General features: G+C 34.3%; 2 protein-coding genes and 1 long non-coding RNA gene across 4 annotated transcripts; 2 read left to right on the forward strand and 1 right to left on the reverse strand.

Annotated features, from left to right (window-relative positions):
* Positions 1–966: 966 nt before the first annotated feature.
* LOC125192706 lies at positions 967–3,248 on the reverse strand. The gene is made up of 3 exons (XR_007171457.1): positions 2,958–3,248; positions 1,584–1,721; positions 967–1,367 (listed from the first exon to the last, which is right to left on the reverse strand). It is a non-coding gene; the product is annotated as an uncharacterized LOC125192706 (long non-coding RNA).
* A 2,726-nt stretch (positions 3,249–5,974) lies between these two features.
* Positions 5,975–7,597, forward strand: LOC125193776 (protein trichome birefringence-like 34). The gene is made up of 5 exons (XM_048091650.1): positions 5,975–6,300; positions 6,382–6,556; positions 6,633–6,826; positions 6,964–7,128; positions 7,264–7,597. Exons 1-5 carry the CDS (start codon positions 5,975–5,977, stop codon positions 7,595–7,597), a joined length of 1,194 nt encoding a protein of 397 aa, XP_047947607.1.
* A 1,551-nt stretch (positions 7,598–9,148) lies between these two features.
* On the forward strand, positions 9,149–14,364 carry LOC125196504 (Werner Syndrome-like exonuclease). Of its 2 annotated transcripts, none has more exons than XM_048095037.1 (7): positions 9,149–9,437; positions 9,517–9,863; positions 10,055–10,210; positions 11,854–11,984; positions 12,088–12,246; positions 13,704–13,814; positions 13,968–14,364. In XM_048095037.1, the coding sequence occupies exons 1-7, from the start codon at positions 9,394–9,396 to the stop codon at positions 14,025–14,027; spliced, it is 1,008 nt and encodes a 335-aa protein (XP_047950994.1). In that variant the 5' UTR covers positions 9,149–9,393; the 3' UTR covers positions 14,028–14,364. The 2 variants fall into 2 exon arrangements, with proteins under 2 accessions (XP_047950994.1, XP_047950995.1); XM_048095038.1 differs by having other exon boundaries at positions 9,522–9,863.
* Positions 14,365–15,017: the final 653 nt, after the last annotated feature.

Consider the following 15,017-nt stretch of genomic DNA (forward strand, 5'->3'; position numbering starts at 1 on the left):
TTTTTTTGCTACTCCCTCCGTCCTATACGCACTATTTCCTTTTTAGTTCGTCTCACAAGAATATGCACTTTCCAGATTGGAAACTCTTTTCTCTCTAATGAGGTGGGACTCATTTCCACTAACAATAGTTTAATTGTTTTTTCTCACTACCTCGCTCTTACTTTACCAATTTTGCATTAATACTCGTGCCGAATCCAAAGAACATATTCTTTGGGGACAGAGGGAGTATTATTTTGTCATCTGTTCATGATCATAGTTTAGAGTTTGTACAATATTTATACTTTACATTTGATTACATCCCTTGTCTAGCTATTATATGTTGTTTGATATAGAAAATTGCTTATCTTTTTTGGCTCTTACGTCGATTGCAATATGCCCGTAAACAGAGGTGATTCGTTGGCTTCGGACATGAGTCCTCCAGTCCCTTCACTGGAGGGAGTCATCCGCAATGTTGGCAATGTTTAATGAGGGTATGACCCTTATCGATTGATCGACATCCGAAGATCAATAATCGGGAAGATAGTTTTCTCGTGACGAAAATCTCGTAAAGCAAAAGGAGATGGTTTGTTAGGGTTTTTTGCAAGATAAAAGATAATTAAGAGATAATTTTATTCATTCATGGATTATAAAAGAATAATAATGTCTTTTATTCATAATTCTAGGTTCTAGATTTGATTCGACACTCTTATGTGATCCGGGAAATAATCACAAAGAATACTCAGAAAGAAGCTTATAGATTTGCTCGAATCATCAATTATGGAGATCAAAATAAAAACTTACCATGCGAGAAAATAAATATCCTAACTTACCATTCAAGAAAATAAATACCCTAACGCACCATGCAAGAAAATAAATACCCTAACTTTGTCCCGAACACACTTTTTAAGGATAGAAAACTCTGTTGATCGCGGCAAGGGGAGAATTAAAGAAGCTGCGAAGAAATAAGAACATTGGCACTATTGGACATGGCTCGCAATAATGAAAATAACTTGAATAGATTCAAAGTCACATAAACTCGAATGGAATAGTATCTCAACAATACGTGTACTCAACTGAAATACTATGCTAGCAGAAGCGTTATGAGCGAATGACATCATGTATGAAGACATGATGCATTCAAACAAATATCTATCAACATAAACTCGTCATCTTAACTCAAACCAGTCAGTCGATTTCAACAATAAAGCCTGCAACAAAGGCAGTAATTGAGTTTATGATCTGCCAATTTCAATTCAGAATATTATGCGTTGGAACAAATTGCCTGCTTTCTGCAGACAAGGGAAGATAACTCTGAGGGTGTAATGTAAGAGAATTGGTTTTTCATAAATTTCATCCACTGTAGAAGAGATGCAAACCTTTCTCAGGACCTGTAAATCAACAATGGCTTTTCATAAATTTATGCAGACACATCAGTTCTAATTTCTAAATGGAGTAGTTGTGTCTAAGTATACAAACTTTCACATAATTATGATTTTGTACATAATTTCTAAATTATTAGGTGGCTTCTAACCATATGATACTCAAGATGAAGTCTAACAATCCGTACTAGTTTATATCAAGATCTGAAGTTTTGTGAAACAAACCATTCTAACGCAACTAGGAACTCTTTTCGGCTTCCTTCTCCTGATGCCGCCAAGGATTGAGAGCGTCTCTCATGGCCTGAGCTTCAGGCGAACTCTCCCAAGCCCTCTTCTCCGACTCCAAAACTGCTACTTTATCGTCTGCTTAATTTAGGAAAAAACATACAAGAATATGCTAAAATCAGTAGCAGAAGAGGTTCTACTCACTATATAACCAGCAAAGAAAAATGAATTGAATACACTACAAGCATATTGCAACACTGACTCTGTAAGTTAGTGCTCTCACATAAGGTATCAGAAAACGAAGTTGACTAAGTGGATGCACTACAACTACAATTCTACAAACATGTACAGCTAAAATAACTCAATGGATTTGCATTGGTCAATTAAAAACTCAAACATTATGCTGCGCTGTTCTGAATCTAATAACAAAATTAACTAGTAAGTAATTCTTAAATTCATTGCGTTATGCCAAAAGGGATAGCCATTTCAAAATTTAAGTAACTCACTACCCAAAGGGCTTGTTTTCTATGCATGAAAAGGGTGTGATAGATACTTATGATATGCTAGTATCTTGTTTGCTAAAAAAATTGAAGTCTTGATAAAGCAAGGCCCCAATATCTATTATCAAAATACATGAGATCATGTATCCAATATAAGAAGGTGAGATACATAAAAGAGAAGATAACTATACCATATATTAGTTTATTATCAGACTAAACTACGATAATTTCACTCTCCTATATGTTCTCATAATGTAACACATCTAAGCAAACATAACAATATTGATACCTTATATGGTAGAAGACATCATATTCAAATTCAAACATATCAAGCTTTATCCCCAACAAAGAAGCCCTAAGTGAATTGGCCCTAAGTGAATTGACAAAACCAAGTCATTACTCCACAACTCTGTCAAGCTAGTCAGCTAGATCTACTAGAATACAATAGCATACTCACTAAACTCCCAAACCCAAACGGGCACTAAATTTCAATATCATTAAATCCAATCTTCAAACTTAAGCACAATACTTCAATATAGTGCATCATTGCAGCAATTTCATGTTCAAGATTAAACTCTGGAAGCATAATCAAAGCATTTCTTTTTTCACATTCTTATACATTAGCCTAATTTCAGAGGTATCCAAATCACCAACAATAGACCAGGGGAAGAAAATCAATAATTCCAACATCTCCCTGACAACTACACAATTAAAATTCATAGCACTCAAATTCAGGAATGGCTTCTCACTGTTGATAAACACAATCAAAAAGAAAATCAAACAAAGCAAATACACAGATACACAAACCCTGAATGTGTGTGTTGGTGCGAGTGGGAAAATAAAAGGATGGAAGGAAGAAGGAGGGATCTCACACAGAAACCAGTTTTGATCATGAAAAGCTCCATTGAACCTCCAACCATCGCTGACCCAACTGCTATCTTCAAGTACCAATCCCAGAACTTCATCGCTTCTTCTCTCTCAGTTTTCCACAAAAATACTACCTTCACAAAGTAGGCATACAATATCAGCAGCGGCTGCTCAAATCGGTGGCGGTGTTGGAGCAACGGCGACGCGAATTCACCGCCGACAACTCGAATTTTGCGAAGGCAGATCGCGTGTTCACGGGATTGACGAAGCTGTGTGGCGGAATTTTATCAACTTGGGCTCAATTAAGAAGATGTAATTTAGCTTCGATAACATTAGGCCCAAATATTACTCCCTCCGTCCGAAAAAAATAGAGCAATGGTGTATGACCCGAATTTTAAGGTGGTAAAATAAGAGAGAAAGGAAAAAAAGTAAGACAAGAGAAGAAAAAGTAATTAAAAAGTAGTGTTAGTGAAACGACGTGCAGAGTTATTATTTGTTGAAAACTTTCAATAAATAGTAGATGTGCTCTATTTTTATGGATGAAAAAGTATTTATTTACTGTCGTGCCCAAAGTAAATTGTAATTTAATTTATATCACACGTTATCATGTCCGTAACATGAAGTTGGGCTTGAATTTTTTTGTACTCCCTATTTCACATTTAATAAGCATCTCTTGTTATTCCAAGTACTAAGCATAAACCGAAACTTCTATTGATCAACCGAAGACGTCTGAGACTCGTTTGATACAAAAGATGGGATATAAGAAGATATGTCAAACAAGATAAGAAATACGGGCTTCATGTCAAAATATGCAAAAATATGATTTTTTTCGGTAAATTTGTATTATATATTAAATAACATGGCTTAACTTGACAAATTAGTGAGATACATAAACAAGGTTAATGTTATAATTTTGGTAAGATTAGATAGGGCCCTGGTCTTATATTGAGCTTTGAGTTAAGCTTAACTATGATATCAAAAAATTAAAAATATCCATATATAATTCTCTATCTTGGTATTACTAACTTATCAAACATACCCTATAGTATATCAAATGAGCATTAGCAACAAAGATTTTTTTTTTTTTGGCTTAACGTTCGACGCCCTTTCGAGAAAAACTAAAAAAATAGAAAAAATGGGGATATTACACACTTACCATGCAAAAAAATAAATACTCTGACTTACAATGCAAAAAATAAATACCCTAACTTATGAAAAACATACTTGGAAATGATCTTTCAGCCGAATTTGACATCGAGGCCCCGAGCTTTCCATGCAAGGTTCACTTGTCGATGCGTCGTCATCCTCCAACAAGGGATCTGCGTCGTCTTCATTCACGGTATCCTCTGCTATAAAGCCTAAAGCTATTGGAGAAAATTTTTGCACATAAAATTCATTTGTAAAATTACTCTTCACGATTGAAGGCCCAAGCAGATGAAGACGAAGCTCAAAACGACACAAACATTGCTTAGTGGAGTTCATATAAAGGTGTTTCCCGAGTGACTAATTTAGTAGAATCACCGGCTAGTTTTCAGTTTTTAGTTAAGCTTTTTCTCCAAGCTGAATTGAATAAAAAAACCAATGTTTGAAAATTATAACCGAAGCGTATCAATTTATTCACATAAAAAAAATCTGAATTGAAAAACCAAAATTCCACAAATGTATTCGAAAAACTGAAATTCTAAAATTATTTTTCTTGTATTTACAAAAACATATGTATCTCGTATCAATCAATTAACATATCTAAACAATTACAATCCTCATAAAATCTAAATATCATAACATGCCAAAAAATTTAATTCAAATCAAATCGAAATTCGAAAAAACCCAAACCAAATCGAATAGGATATTTTGATTTTTTGCACTAGACATAGCAGCCGAAGAGAAATAGGATTTCACATAAATTGAAATCTAGTTCTCAACTCTCATGCTCTCGAAGTAATGCAAAAGATCCAATGTATTTTGCAAAACCAAAGAAAAACTCAATCCTTGAAGAAAAAGAAAAATGCGGCACTTGGATACAGAGGCGAAGCCATGCATGAATATGGCAATGGAGCCCTCGATAGATATATTTAGTCTCGGACGTTAACAACTCTATCATTAGGTCAACACACACATAATCATTTAATGGTTGGTCTCACTTATTATGTATGTGAGTGTTGTGCTCTTAGGGAAGGACAAAGAGTAAAAAATAATAAAAGTGGGTCCGGGCCCACATCCATGCTCTTTGGCAAGAACATGGATGTGGATGCTCTTAACCGTGGATACAATAGTCTCTTTTTAATTGCAAATATTTTTACTTAATAAACTAGTAAATTACCATTATACCCCTTGAGTTTGTTAAAAATTAATAGGGGACGATGTGTCCCCAATTGATTTCCACTGAAAAATGAAATAGCTCATTTTCAATCAAGTATTTATGGATACGATCAAAACTATCTAGATTTGTCCTAGATATGACAGATCGTCAAACGTAGCTCCTTGAAACGCCTAAACTTTCAACGGAAATTGAAAAAACTCATTCAAGCCTAAACTTTCAAATGAAAAAAAAGGATAACTTCATAATACGAGTATAAATCATTATTATATTGAAAATTGTTACAAGTTAAGATCTCAATCAAAGGCAAGAATTCAAGAAAGATCAAGAAGAATAAAATCAAGAAAATTTTTGTCTAAATTTGAAAGTAATATTTTCCTTCAAAAAATGTATGAACCTCATGTGCAATATAAATTTAAGTTACTACTTTCTATAATATTAACGATGAGGTTAAACACTAAGGAAAAAGTTTCTATAAGCAAAACACCAGTTAATAAAAAAAAGGGGAAAATCAGATTTCGTTATATGACTTATATGGATAAAGTAATTAATTGAGTCATTAATTTTATGGAACGATATCAAAAAGAGATACTTATTTCCCAACTCAATTAAGCTCATAAATTAAACCACATGTAATATTAATCACCAACACATATAAAGATCCAATTTAAAACTTAATATTATCGTAAGAAATAAGAAGAAAAATGATGGCTGTAGGAAACAATACAGTAAATTGCTTTCACATGGTTGCGCTGATCATGTTTGCCTTCGCCATTGCTTCTCTTTTTCGATTAGACAAAGGTGTCAACGTTGTCCGCCTAGACAAACCGATTTTCTCCAAAGCACAACAAAATGCAACTGAAAATGGCTGCGATTTGTTTTCCGGGAGATGGATATACGACACTTCATACCCTCTTTACACCGAGGGAAATTGCTCGTTGATTGGGGATCGCTTTACCTGTGCGAAATATGGGAGAAAGGATTTAAAATATCAGAACTGGAGATGGCAACCACATCAATGTGATCTTCCTAGGTAAATTAAAAAGTACTTATGTCTCTTTTATTGGAGAAACATTTGTATCATACTATATGATGTATTTTTTTGTTGAATTAGGGTTAATGGGACTACATTGTTGAAGAAATTACGGAATAAAAAACTTATATTTGTAGGAGATTCGTTAGATCGAAATCAATGGAGATCTTTGATGTGTTTAATCGAACCATATCTTCCACCTGCTACGAATAAAACATTGGTCTCGGAGGGAAACCTCAAAAAGTTATACGTAGAGGTACTCTTATGTGCAATATCTTTTATTTATTTCTTTTTCTTTTTCTTTTACTCTTATTGTGATGGAAGGTGTGAAGGATTACAACGCGACCATTGGATTTTATTGGTCGCCGTATCTCGTGGAGTCAAGCGCAGACCATGTAGGCGCAAGCGCACAACCAGGACTGACGGTGCGGATTAATTCCATCGAGAAACATGCGCGGCATTGGAGTGATGCAGATATACTAATATTTGACACATTTCTTTGGTGGGCTCTTAAAATTGAAAGCATGTAAGAATTTTTTTAGTTAGAACATTAGTTTTTGTATGAACTAGCTTAAAGGTATGAATGCAATAGAGTATAGTGTTGCTTTTGCTTTATTATGCTATTTTTAAATATTGTATTTTCTCACACATTTTTATTTTTCATGCATCGATTTCATTTCACAGTCCTGATGCAGTTTACAAAAAAGTGGAATCATCACAAAGTCCATTTGAAATTGCTCTAAATACTTGGTCAGAATGGCTAGAGTATCGTATCGATCGTAATAAAACCAAAATATTCTTTACGAGTTCATCACCTATTACAGTCGGGTACGGTTTAACCATATGTATATATGTTCTCACAAATTTTTAGTTTTGATAAGAAATTACAAAGATCAACTTTCACCTTGTACCCTTAAAAAAATTAATTATCTAAGCTTTTTGCTAAATATACGCTAATTGCAGAGAAACGCCTTGGGGTACTAATCTTGGATGCTACAACGCAACAGAGCCGAGAGCTGATGATATGTATTGGCAAAACCATCGAAGAGATTTGATGAAGGTAGTTGAATCTGCGATAGAAAATCTCAAAGAAAAAGGTGTAAAAGTTGATTATTTGAATATAACACAACTGTCATGTTATAGACAAGATGCACATCTATCTGTATATACTCTACGTTACAAAGATGTAGGTTTCAAGCTTCGAAACCCTGCCAAATCAGACTGTATCCATTGGTGTCTTCCTGGAGTTCCCGACGTTTGGAATCAGATTCTCTATGCCTATATTATTAAACCCTAGTTTTTATTTGCATGATTTTGTTTTCAAATCGTCTTTGTAAATTTGAAATTGAACGGATCATTTTATCGTTTCTAACTTTCTACTATGTTTTTGTTCTTATAGAGTGTTCATGTTGTAGCCAGGAAAGTGATAATAATTAGAACTAAAGAAATACTCCTATATACATTATCTATTATGTATGGCGAACATATAGAAAGTTACTATGACCTACTTTTTACTAATCTTTTTAATCCCATTTTTACTATACTCCCTCCGTCCGCCATTAGGAGTCCCATTTATGGACGGTACGAGTTTTAAGAAATATTAAGAAAAATTGATGGAAAAAAGTTAGTGAAAGAGGAATCCCACTTATATATATTAGTTTTAAGTTAAATATGAGTGAAATGAGTTAGTGAATGATGACACCATATTATCATTTATGGTAAATGTGAATCGGAACTCCTATTCACGGACAGAGGGAGTACTTCTTAAAACTCTGTCCTATCAAATATGCTCTTATATTGGTGGATAGAAGAAGTAGATTTTGAGAAATATTTTGATCACTTAAAGATGTTCTGACTCAGTTTAGGGTTTAGGAGGTGTAGCTAAAAAGTAAAACATACACTCACTACGATAGACAAATTCATAAAGGTTGCATTATATAGTACTCCCTCCGTCCGATAAAAGATGTCATACTTGTGGGACGACACAAGATTTTAGGAAGTTTTGTTTTGTGTATCAAATGGAGAGAGAAAATATATTTTTTATATTAATGTGAGAGAGAACTTTTTTCAAAAATAGAAATGTTATATCTTATGTGGGTTCAGTAATATTTTGGATATTTGCCACTATATTTAGTAGTAACAAACTAGGAGTCCTCTTGTGCTTATAACACCATAATTCAAAACTAAGACTAAAGCTACACTCTTGGATTTTGAAATGAATAGATATTAAAGCTCACAAATTTTAATAAATAGTTGACAAAATATCAACAAGGTAATATCGTCACTATGTTATCATATGATAATCAAAAAAAGTACTACAAAAAAATATCAACACATATTTATTGATATTTTATCTACACTATATTGAAATTTTTAAATTAAAAAATTATTAAATAGCTAAGATTTAGTCTTAATTTGTGATTGCTAATTAGGTAGCAATTGATCACACCCAACAAACGAATTATCTTTTTATTTGTTAAAAATTTATAAATTTGTATAAGTATAAAAATATTAGGAATATTATATTACAAAATATGGTCACATTCTGATCAATTTTAATATTTAAAAATGAAATACTATTAAATTAAGAATTTTCTTATTTTCTCAATCATCTAAAATAACCTTTTTTATATTGCTAAATACTACAATATCTTTTTATTAAAATAATTATTTTTATTTTTTTCTAATTTATTTTATTTCACTGTTAAAAGTTAGGTTGATTGTCATTTAATATATACAATGAATAGATCAACAAAATTAAAATTTCATAATTCAATAATTTTATTTTAAATATAAATCCAAAATATCAACAAGAAGTTTATAAATCAGTTTACCGGCGAAAGAAACCTTCCCGCCGCCGCTCTTGTCTCAATTTGAAATTATTCTTCTCGATTAATCGGCGGCAAAATCGCCGATTAAACCCATTTCCGGTATTCTATTCTCACCGATGAAACTCGACCTCCTTCCTTCCTCGCGACTTCTCTCTCATTTTCTTAATTTATCCCACGGCGTTCGATTCGCCGGTTAGCCGATTTTTAAATCTCCTCGGAAACTGCATTTTAGGGTTTTATCGGAATTCAAAACACACAGAAAATGTCAATGCGTGGAAGCCTTCGACAATTGAGAAGCCTCCTCTTGTGAGTCCAAAAACTCTTCCCAAATTTATATGCTCGGTCATAATTGAGTAATTTTTTCACTATAAATGATTATGTGTAGTGTAGATAGCAGATACGAATGCAAAGTGCCCGCGCAATTGGGGAAGATTTTCGAAAGGGGGAAGGGGATGGAAATGCCTAATTCGGATTCCGATTGGGATTATCCCCTCACCGATGAAGATCTCCGCGCAATCGACGCCGTAATTTCCTCCGTTAAGCGCCACCGGCTCGATGATGATGCCTCCGCCCGCTCTCCGCCCAAGCTACGGCGGCGGTTGCCCAGCTCTCTCTTTGCTTCTCAGCAGCAGCAGCAGCAGCAACGGGGTTTGAACATTCGAAATTCCCCCTTTTCTTCTTGCTCTAGCCGCTGTTATGGTAGAACTAGATCCCCGGTTTCACATTTTCAAGGTATAATTATTTTAATCTCGTATCCTATTTTATATTGAAGTTCCTACGTGCATATAGTCAATTTAGCTGCCATTTCTGTTGGTGTGTGAGACCTGTTATTCCTTTATCTTCCTGTGTAAAAACAATTGTTTTATCAGCCCTTTTCTTTTTTACCTTCAGAAATGATAACCTTGTGCTTTGTTTTTGCTCAGAGGTAAAATTTGGAGGTCGTATTGTGTATAGCAGAACAACGAAAGAGGTAGAAAGATCTGCACAGGAGCTTCTAGATTTTGTAGAAGCTAAGAAAAAGAATGGTAGTCAGTGCTACCTTGGTCTGGATCTCGAGTGGAGACCCTCATTCAGAAGAGGTATATCCTACGTAGTAACTACAAGAATTAGACTGAACTGATATGCTATAATTATTCCATTTTTTTTTCATAATTATGTGAGGCCAAAGGTGCCAATTTGAATCTGAAAATGAATTCAAGCACATGAGCAACTTGATGCTATCATCATAAGCGATAAGATGCAACTAGGTGATACCTAGAAACCTTCTCATCGGAATTGATTGTAATTATATTCCATGGAGCACTTGTAGTGGGTTGTATTAGGGTCTTAGGGTTATCAGAATGGGCCTGTCTGTCCTGGCTTATCCAGTGGGGCCAAGAAGTAATTAGTGGCTTCTCGTGTGACCGGGGTATGCATTCATGTCCTTGGTGGTTGCTATATGTCATATGGCGAATGATGAAAATACATTTTATAATTTGTGATTATGTGACTGAGCTTAGTCAAAATGACCTCAAATAACATGAAAGTGAAACAAAATGCTTCTTTTGTAAAAGGTTTCTAGACTCAAGAGTGATCCATAATTTTTTATTGATCTTTATACCTTCAAAATGAAATTGGAGATGGCTCAAGAAGGCTCTCTACTCTCTAGCTGAACCCCCACCTTGCTTATTTTGCCTCAATCAACCCAACATGTTTATCCTTTTTCAAGTTAAGTACTCTTGCACAATGCCCAAGACAAATGAGTTTTCTTTCCTATATAGAGACTGGAGATATATATACCTGTAATATCAGAGATTAGTCCTACATCAGAAATCCATGGTCTTAAGGCTCCTTTCAATCATTAATTCTAATTTAATGCGCGTTTAATGTTTCATTGTTGGAATCCTATTTTGCACTTCCTACTTTCTGAACTAAAAAATAGGAAGGAGACATACACCAATTGATAAATTCTAAACAATGTACAGGGAAACTAGATGTGGTTGGTGGAGAATCTCAGATGTGTATGATAAATTAGGATACTTTCCACACCATAAGCTTTGTTATCAATGGGACTCAAAATTAAAATTTTCATAACTCTTCTATTTTTTTCCACAATTGTTTAATTATCACTGATTCTCTTTATTTCTTTTCAATTAAATTGCTACTCCAAAAAATATAAAATAAAAATTATAGAAGTTCTTTAGATAATGAAATGAATTGCACATTGACCATTTCTTGTATATGCATTTGAACTTTTGGTTTTGGCATACCACTTATGTATTTATTCTATTTATTTGTGCTAAATATAAGTGATTAATTTCAATTTTTTTCTGAAAGTTTTGAGTGAACCAAAATATTGTGTATTACTACTTACTAGCATGCTCTATCTGCCAATTTTGTCATTGCTTATGTACATTATGCCCAATTTACGTCCACAAATATATGGCTAGATGCTGAATCTTATCTTAGATTCTGCAGCCACATTAACTTGTTTAGGTTTGGAAACAATCATATTCACAGGAGTAAGCTGGGCTATTAGGAACCAGTATCACAAGAGTAAGCATCAGGGATACATTTGAGAAGGGACAAAATTTTGAAGATGTCAGTGTGTTTGTGCTTCTTTAGGAATGGGAACTTTATTTCATATAAATTGTTTCAGTTGGTTATGTTGGGTGTGTTTTTTTCAACTAGGACGTGTGAACACAAATTGTCTAGTCCATAAATTAAATTGCCATTTTTGCAGGTGTTTCACCTGGGAAGGTTGCAGTTATGCAGATATGTGGCGATAATAGCTGTTGCCATGTGTTGCACTTATTTCATTCTGGAATTCCTAAAAATTTGCAAAGCCTTCTTGAAGATGACACTTCCTTAAAGGTACTGATTTGCATATTCAAGTATCAGAAACATTATTTGAAATTTTAGTTACATCTTTTATATTCTTATTACAGTCTATCATTTCTGCTTCATATGTGCATAGGTGGGTGCTGGCATTGCAAATGATGTAAGAAAGCTTTGGAAAGATTACGATGTATCAATCAACACTTTCCAAGATCTTTCTGATAGAGCCAATCAAAAGCTTGGAGATCGTAAGAAGTGGGGTTTATCATCTTTAACTGAAATGCTGTTATGCAAACAGGTACTTGAACAATAACTCTGGAAACTTTTCATTTTGGAGAAAATTTGAAAACTTGCAATCCGAGATTATTTTCTTAGTTGTACTACAAGGGTGGTCGGCTGCGGATGTGTAAATGCATGAAATGATCCTATAATCACATATCCTTGGTTGGCCCTTAGAGGTCCGTTTAGGCCAAAGTGGAGGTAGCAAGGGCTACCTAACATCTAGCCTCTTCCTGACTGTTTTGCATCATTGTTTAAAGGATAGTTGTCATTTAAATCATAAGTTTGCGTTCATTTGTAGTCAATCCTTTAACCTTTTGGACCGGAAATTAAAATCGTTACTTTTTAATGTTTAACACTTGTCCCACAATGATTTTTGGGTGTTTACGTGTATCAGTTTAGATGATGTGCCGCTTACGTGTATTTGTTTACATTATGTCACTGACTATGTGGCACAAATGTGTACAAAACAATGTTGTTTTGGTTTCTGAAATTTTGATATTACAAAGTTCTCCAAACCATGGCTTTGCCCATCTCTCTCTCTCGGAGGGCATAGCTTGACCTTCATGACGGCCATCACTTCACCCCCCAACTTCCGACGGCATCATGCTGCCAGCCACCAACATTCCTGTCACATCCCTAAACCCTAAAAGGAATATAAAAATTTCTTATTTATACAAATATCACAGTTTTGAGGATCACCAACCGATTTTGTTTTTTTCACTGGACGACAAATGTATTGTCCATTAGGAAACTCTGGATGACACATCACCCACTGTTTTCACCCAAGATTGGATGGGTGAGACAATTCTGAAATATTAAAATGTTATGATTTAAATTTTTGGTTTCAAAAGTTATGAGATTGACCATGGTCAACACAAAGTTATGATATAAATAGCAATTATCCCTTATTTAAATTCGATAAGCTACATGATCATATATACATTATCATGTTTAAGATTTCTGATCCCCCGACCATGACCTATGAATGGCTAGGGTAAGTGCTGTAGGCAAGAACTAGGTATAGAACCCCCCTGATCTTAATCAAGCATCTTAGAAATCAGTGTTTGTAAATAATTTTTATTTTTAAGTTTACCTGTGCAAAGTGTGGTGCATTCTGTTGCGACTACAGCTGCATCCGGATTCTGCCACAAATTAAAATGTGCATATAGCCTTAGATGCCAATACTGTCATGTCTTGTATGTAGACCTTGTGTTTTTCTAATTAGCTCATGCTTTCACAAATTTAGCAAATGCAGTTCCTTACATATAAATTATGATTTTAGAGTCATACTGCTCGTATTTTACTTGGATTCTCAGCCTGCTTTAAACTATTACACGAGTTCCCCTGCTATGAATATTATACGGTGGTAATAAACAATGATTGCATGCATTGTTCACTTGAAAGCGCTGATTTGTTATCTTTAGAATAAATTCAACTTCGACCTACTCTAACTAGTGTGATTGATTCTTGTAGCTCCCCAAGCCAAATATACTCAGGCTAGGCAATTGGGAAGTTAATGTTCTATCACACGAACAATTAAAATATGCTGCCGTTGATGCATACGTCTCTTTTTACCTTAATCAGGTATACTTATCCTCAATTGTGTACATTGAGCTTTCTTCTTCCCCTTTGTCAGCTTTCCCGTGGCTGTCTTATCATATGTATGAGATCATCTTTTGTACTTTTTATATATTTCTTGAGCTTTTGTCTAGAAGTAAGTCTTCCTACCTGCTCCAGGTTTTGAATGATTTACCAGATCCTGTGATCAATGAAACAACGCAAATGGATGCCACATAAACGACACCGATTTATCATATATTTATTGCACTTATATCATCTCCAGCTATGTGCTACACAACTTGCATCCACAGTCCGTAATATATACGCCCCTGCATATTGCTGAGACTCGTTGCTATTCTGGGAGAAAGTATGGCTCCACATTCTGCTGGTTCGGTGGAATCCCCGTTTGTTTTGGGATAATGGACAATGGTTCTTAATCTTATAAAGAACCAGGCTTCTCGATTTTTAGACTAATTTATGTGATTCTTTCAACATTATTGAAGCACGGAAGAGTAGTGTTCTTCCGTGTTTCATATATTATGAGTCATGAATCATGAATATACTTTTTGCTGCATGGAACATACTAAAAAATATGAACATATAGTGGATGCTCATGTTTATTATTGATTATACAATGTCCTTACTAGGCACAAGTTAATGTGTTGGGACAATTGTAATAAACCACTTACATTCTATTGATAATTTTGATAGATAGATTCATGTGTGGATAGTTACGATGTAGTTCATTTGTCTTTCGGAAAAGAAAGAAATGAGATCATTAAAACAACTCATACAATTGAAATTATGTGTGCAAACTTGTTCTAGTTGTGTCTAAGTTATAAAGTCCATTTTTTGCAAGACGAGATATATCTATAGCTTAGAAAGGTATACGGATGAAAGTACGGAATGTGACACACACTAGCTTCTGGTTCGACTATTGGGCGAAGGATGGGTTCCTTGTAGGATTATTCTCTACGTTGTTCTTGTTGTTTTTATTGTTTGTCTTTTCGGATGAGTAATGTTGGTTGCATGGAAATAACCTATTATTCTACCTTTATATATGGGCGAATCTGGGTTCTACTAGTATTTTCTTTTATAAAAAAATGAATTTTCAAATATGTTTCTATACTGTAACCGAAGTTGGTGGGAGTATACAACATTAAATTGATATTAAGTATGTATGCCCCTTGAGAAACAATTAATAATTCACCAATCCATGATTGAATA

This window comes from Salvia hispanica, chromosome 6 (assembly GCF_023119035.1).
Source record: "Salvia hispanica cultivar TCC Black 2014 chromosome 6, UniMelb_Shisp_WGS_1.0, whole genome shotgun sequence".
In the NCBI taxonomy this organism is placed as follows: Eukaryota; Viridiplantae; Streptophyta; class Magnoliopsida; order Lamiales; family Lamiaceae; genus Salvia; species Salvia hispanica.

Coding starts and splice junctions, on each gene's coding strand:
- LOC125193776 (XM_048091650.1), top strand. CDS start 5,975: ATGGCTGTAGGAAACAATACAGTAAATTGCTTTCACATGGTTGCGCTG. Junction 6,301..6,381: donor CATCAATGTGATCTTCCTAG/GTAAATTAAAAA, acceptor TTGTTGAATTAG/GGTTAATGGGACTACATTGT. Junction 7,129..7,263: donor TCATCACCTATTACAGTCGG/GTACGGTTTAAC, acceptor CGCTAATTGCAG/AGAAACGCCTTGGGGTACTA.
- LOC125196504 (XM_048095037.1), top strand. CDS start 9,394: ATGTCAATGCGTGGAAGCCTTCGACAATTGAGAAGCCTCCTCTT. Junction 9,864..10,054: donor CCCGGTTTCACATTTTCAAG/GTATAATTATTT, acceptor GTTTTTGCTCAG/AGGTAAAATTTGGAGGTCGT. Junction 13,815..13,967: donor TCTCTTTTTACCTTAATCAG/GTATACTTATCC, acceptor TACCTGCTCCAG/GTTTTGAATGATTTACCAGA.